This window comes from Poecilia latipinna, unplaced genomic scaffold, assembly GCF_001443285.1.
Source record: "Poecilia latipinna isolate Pla-1442-1.1 unplaced genomic scaffold, P_latipinna-1.0 Scaffold3308, whole genome shotgun sequence".
In the NCBI taxonomy this organism is placed as follows: domain Eukaryota; kingdom Metazoa; phylum Chordata; class Actinopteri; order Cyprinodontiformes; family Poeciliidae; genus Poecilia; species Poecilia latipinna.
The window spans coordinates 88,332-94,450 of NW_015115924.1; the positions used below are offsets into that span (position 1 = coordinate 88,332).

Here is a 6,119-nt window from a genome sequence, read left to right on the forward strand (position 1 = left end):
AGAGCGGTCCATGAGGCGTCTATTCTTATATTATGTCTATGGGTTGCAGCTCACATGAGAGATCGCATACAAGCCACGTATATATGAAAATGTGAACGACCACGCCAAAAAATCCGACTTGACATAAATTCAGAATTGGCTCACTTCAGGCAGTAGTGTAGTTATAATGCTATATGGTTAAATTCAAGCTTTTCTCATCATTCAGAGCACTCTTACACTTCGTTGGGGTTGAAATGATTAATCGTGATTAATCAATCATTGACATAGTCAACTAAGTTGGTGATTAATCGTTAGCCAAAGTATACAGACTCAAAAAAGGGCAATTTGCTAAAAAAAATTAAGCCAAATCCTATACATACATTTTATATTTAAGATAAAAACGCCTTTGTTTGTGAATATCTTCAAAACTCCTCAGCCAAAAATTGTACTCAACAAGAAAGTAGTAGTACTATTTCAACATTTCAACATCAACACTTTTATTCAAGTAGAAGTAAAAAGAAGAGATCCAAGAAATTACTCGAGAAAAAAAGTATTTGATAAAAAGTCTACTCAAGCAAGAAATGTTTCCAAAACAGTTTCTGTCGATGTAAAACGTATGAAACTTTAAAAAAACAGCAGGTGTGTGTTTGTGCCTGGTGAATTTTTGGATAAAACATGTTTTTCATCCAGTGGGCAGAAAATCCAGAAATTTTACTGAAGAGTAGCGATACTTCATAATAAAACTACTCAAGTAAAAAGTACAGCATAGTGAAAATATTCCTAAAAGTAAACACAAGTAGTTACTACCCAACTCTAGTCACAAACTTAATTTTGATGAATGGTTGATTCCCATTCGTCTGGTTGCCATGGCAGCAGAAAGAGGGAGTATAAAGGAAGCATTAGTGATGCTTTAGTCCTCCTGCGCTCTGCAGGCGGTGCTGCAGGAAGTTGGAGCCGTAGGGTGAGGGGACGTGGGTGGGGGATGGAGGTTTATGGTTATCCTGTAGTGACGATTCACTGACATCTGGAGCAGAACAGAGAGAGATGTAGCGGAGGTATTATGAGCTGGGAAATCCCCACCCACCGCAGATGAGTGATTCTCTTCAAGTCGCTTCACAGATGAGAGCAGCACTGTCCTGTGATGGGGACGGGGAACATGTGGAGGGTTTTATGGAAGCATTTTAGGAAAATGACTGAGGAGGAGATGAAATAACCAGAATTTCTTTTTCTTCATTTTAGTTTTCTATTGTTGTGCCTTTGTTGTGTCAAACAATGGATTTAACTCATTCTCTAAAACTGACAGCTTTAAGAGTCATTTTAAATACTTAATAATTTTTTTTAACATGATCTTTGGACTTTTACCTGTGGATGTTTTTAAAAAAGGCTCTGACCTAAACGTTTCGGTGCCATGCCGTACCATGATGAAGAGTACCCGGGTCAGCCCCTGTGGCAGTCTGTGCTGCTTTTCTGCTGCAAGGGCATGATCGAAGGGATCATGGTGGTCCTCTTCTTCTGGCTCCTGGTGCAAGTCCTCTTCACCAAACAACTAGAAGGTATGCTTTTAAAGTTTTAGAGTGCAAATATTTATCTAAATTACATGATAAGGCTAAAAAAAAACAACACCTGAATCTCGCTTTGAGATAAATTTTTGCAGTTTGTCAGAATTACTTCTGCTTTATTTTCTCCCAGAAGTGACGGCTGCGGTTCACGGTTGTTGTCTTTTTTCATCTGGGTCGGACACTTTTGCAGAAACATTATCCGTTCTGGGAGTGCATTAGGCACCTGTTCAGCAAAGGATTATACACAAAATCTGGTTATCCTGGTTTTAATGTGGACCAGTCACAGATTCAAAGATTCAGCTCTAACTGTTTGCTTGTGACCAAAGTCAGGGAATCAACAAATTATTGTCTGGATGTGAAAATAATTCAGCCTCAATATGTGTATGTGTTGGAAAACAATTTCAATGTTTATTTAAATATCCCTGCTGTCCTTTGGAATCCTAATGTTCATCAAAGTGATAGAGGTGTATTTTTGGCCAGACATCCTGAAAGCCAACGCTGCAAAAACACTAAATCTTGCCAAGTATTTTTGGTTTCTTTTGTAGTGCAAATATATTAGTACACTTAAAAGAAGACAAAAACTAAATTATAAGTACCTTTTCAGCACAAGATAAGAGCTTGTTTTAAGTATAAAATTCCTTAATATTGGTGAAAAAGTGCTAATTCCACTGACAGATCACTTCAAACATGGAAAAATGTCTTGTTAAAAGTTAAATAATCTACCAGTGGAACAAGTAGTTTTTCATCAATATCGTGTACTTAAATCAACTGTCTATCTTGCTAAAGTTACTTTTAAGTTTGTTTTGTCTCATTTCAAGTGTACTAAGAAATTGGCACTAGAAACTAGACCAAAAATACTTCTTATATTTTGTGTAGAACTAAAAGAGGATTTACTTTGATTTCACTTTGACCTGAAAGCTGGAAGACCAAACCTTCTAACAAAGCTCGTCTTTCTTATTCCTGCAGTTCATCTTCAGGTTCTTCTTCTGGTTGGACTGGTCGTGTTTTGTCTGTCTCTGCTGCTGGGATGTTTTATGTGCTGGAAAAACAGTGACATCTGGACAACAATCCCTAAATCATTTACCTCAACTCAGACTTCTGCTGAAACTTCCACCTCAGCGCACGAAATACGTCTCCAAAGAGAGGCTTCTGGACCCCGGCTGGTGTTGGGCGGAGAAACGCCGGAATATCCGTCCACGTTTACCAGCCCGGCTCTTTCCGAGAGTGAACGTTCACCTCGTGTATTTTCTGACCGAACCCAACCCGACAGCGATGAAGATGAGCAGACTGCATCTCGTTTTTCCCTGCGTCGCTTCAGCTCCCCACTGCAAACAGCTCCGCTGTACAAACCCATTCACCCGAGCCGAGCTTCCCTGCCGTCGCTACCCAAATTGGGAACGCTGACCAGAACATGCAAGGCCATGCAGAGGCGCTGCACGGTGGCTGGAGAATACAGAGCGTCCAGTGAACGCAGCAAACTAATCAGGATCAGTAATAACTCACATTTAATTCCCCTGGCTCCGCTGAGCTACGGCTCCAGCGCTTCCCGCAACAAACCTTTCCTCCATTTCACTGCGGCCTTTTCTCCGGACCAACAAACACTGACAGTCACCGTGTTAAACCTAACTGGGAGACCTCAGAGCCTGGAGGACGTGACTGTCCTCGGCAGTCTCCCACCTTTGCACGCCTGTCCGACTCGGAGCAGCTTCAGCCCCGAGTCCAACAGCCTGGTGCTGATTCTGAAGGTGAGCTCTCTGGACGAGCTCAAAACCTGTGAACTGAGACTAAATCTGTTTGCCACTGAAGCCGTCGCTTTAGGAGGCGTGGTGGTGAGATGTGGAGAAAGAGACTGGAGATCAGAGAATCCGCTGCACTTTGTGAAAGAACTCATTAATGTTGAAAATGTACCTGTGAGCGTGCTTTAACTTCTACGCACTGCAAAAACACAACATCTTACCAGGTATTTTTGGTTTAGTTTCTAGTGCAAATACCGTACTTGAAATAAGAGCAAACTAACTTATACGTTTAAAAAGGTTCTCATTATCACTTAAAATGTCTTGTTCCATTTGCAGATTATTTCACTTATAGCCAATTCCTTTTTAATAAATATTAAACCTACAGAGTGCAACTTTATTTTTATTTTTTACAAAATATATATGACTGTCCTAACAGTGTCAAATAGATAATCTGTGAAAAAAATCAAGTTCATACACCTTCTCCCAGAGCTACTTTTGCCATCTGAAGAGATGCACAGCTCCCTGTCAAAAATAACCAATCAGAGACAGGAGGAGGGTCTTAGCGCTGGCAATCAGCTTGTGCTAATTTTGGAGAAGCAACTTAACGTTCCAGGTAAACTATCTATCCGGTGCCATTGGTGGCTATGCTAACTAGTCTTAGCATTGTTAGTAGACGAGGGTGATTGACAGCGCTAAAACCCTCCTCCTGGCTCTGATTGGCTGTTTCTGATGGAACAGTGTATTTCTAGATTACAGCAAGTCCATAAGGAGAAAGCAGAGAGCTCAATTCTTTTCAAAGGTTATTTTTTCATATCATAACATAAGGGTACTTTTAACAAATGTGTAAAAAAAAATTATAAAAGCTACATTGCTACTTAAAGAAATATACTTAAAACAAGCTATTACATGTTTCTCAAAAGTTACTTGTAAATTATTTTTTGTTTTATTTCAAATATATCAAGATATTTGTACTATATCCAGACCAAAACACTTAAGATTTTGTGTTTTTGCAGTGTTACATGGAGTAGTGTTGTACTGATAAACGGTGTGATAACAATACAAATTGCTACAAATGTATATTGGTAAGAACAGTTTGAACAGTTAGCAATTACCACCATTGTACCGTCCTCTGAACAATAGATGTAAATCTCCTTCAAAAGACTGTACATGTACAGAGACCAATGAAGACTCACTCACTTCAGCATGCAGAATGCTTGGAGTTGCCTCAACTGCTTGAACTAGTTTCTAGTAAATTCAGCTGGGATCTATGAGTAGAAGGACAGTCAGGTACAGACTGAAGTCTGAAAAAGTTTTTTTTTTTTATTTAACCCAAACCACAAACTTGGGTAAATATAGAAAATGACAAAATTGAGCCCATAAAAGAGGTCAAGTCACCGAACTCTACTCAAACTGACAAGAACACTAACTCAAACAAACAAACCTACATAAATGAGACAAAGGGGAAACTTAAATACTGGCTGACAGGCCCACAAACACATAACAAGGGGAGAACAGGCAAAAACCTAACTGAAGCCAAGATAAGAAAATCCCACTTACCCTCCCTCCTCTCCCGGACCCGCTCTATTAGAACCACGTTCCCCAGTGCTGACAACCTGGACATGATCAGACATCAGCACCAGCAGGTAAACCAGCTTGGAGTTCCTTTATTTGGACAGAACAAAGTGCACTTAGAAACATAAATCCTCTTACTGCATGTGGGAATAACTTTTCATTTTTATGGGCAGAAGTAAAGTAATTCCCAATGTTTGTGTTTCATGTTCAGGGGATTAGGTAAAGTCTTGCAGAAGCTAAATGCAACAGATCATCCCTTTCTGTAATGCCATTGTGGTTTAATCCTTCACCATTTTCAATCCTTAGGAAAACGCTCCAGTCTAGAACAAAATCTGATCGAGATAATCTTTGTGAGACTGCATAAGCAACATCTTTACTGCAGAGAAATCCAGCCTGCATACAAAACAATTGGATTTTATAGACACTTGTGTTGTATAATATGGAGACGTTTACATACATTCATCCTGTGCATGAAAGAAAGACAAAAGTTGAGTATACAGATTTACGTTACTTTGATATTTTCTTTACATGGAGAAAATTACATAGACTCAAAATATGCACAAAACATCATCAATAAGTCTTCAATAAGGTTCTGCTACGGGTCTGTTTGACCAATTTTCTTATTAGAAATATTGGACTTAATTTATATTGGTTGGTTTTCTGCCACATGGTATTTAAATTTCCATTTCAGAACCTCAGTGATGGTTTTCCAGAACCATTTATGGTGAACATTTGGGATGATTGTCCAGGTTTCAACCATCTGAGCCATTTTCTCATCGTCAAATGAAGGGAAAATGGTTAAAAAGTTCAAGAATTATCTTGTTTCTTGTTGATATCTTTTTTTCTTCATTTTACTACTTTAACATTGAATGTGTGTAGGTCATGTGTTGATGTTCTTATAAGCCTCTTAGCTCAAACTACTCTAACATGCATGTTGATGTTTTATGGGCTACTGGATATATAAAATGAAGTATCTTAAATAGAAAAAAGACAAAACTCATATCTTTTGATGGCCAAGCCAGTTTACCATCAACATGAATGGAAGCTTTCCAACCAAGAAAAAACTCCAAGCCTGACACCTGGAAGCGTGACTAAAATTTGCAGGCAGCGCTACAACATAATAGTTTAGATCAAAGCATGTTGTAAGAATGACCCAGTCAAAGTTCAGACCTAAATCAATTTGGGAATTTGTGGCACGACTTGAAAATGTTCACAGATGTTCCCCATCGAACCCGACTCAGTTTGAGCTTTTTTGCACAGAGGAGCAGACAGA

At 39.1% G+C, this 6,119-nt stretch overlaps 1 protein-coding gene across 1 annotated transcript; it reads left to right on the top strand.

Moving 5' to 3' along the window:
* Nucleotides 1-741: 741 nt before the first annotated feature.
* Nucleotides 742-3,633, top strand: syt18b (synaptotagmin XVIIIb). The gene is made up of 2 exons (XM_015023436.1): nucleotides 742-1,532; nucleotides 2,505-3,633. The coding sequence occupies exons 1-2, from the start codon at nucleotides 1,388-1,390 to the stop codon at nucleotides 3,461-3,463; spliced, it is 1,104 nt and encodes a 367-aa protein (XP_014878922.1). The 5' UTR covers nucleotides 742-1,387; the 3' UTR covers nucleotides 3,464-3,633.
* The last annotated feature ends 2,486 nt before the right edge of the window (nucleotides 3,634-6,119 follow it).

What these genes read in the sequence shown, in the direction of transcription:
- syt18b (XM_015023436.1), top strand. Translation starts at nt 1,388, where the DNA reads ATGCCGTACCATGATGAAGAGTACCCGGGTCAGCCCCTGTGGCAGTCT. An exon ending in CTTCACCAAACAACTAGAAG is followed by an intron (nt 1,533 to 2,504) that starts GTATGCTTTTAA and finishes TTATTCCTGCAG; the next exon opens with TTCATCTTCAGGTTCTTCTT.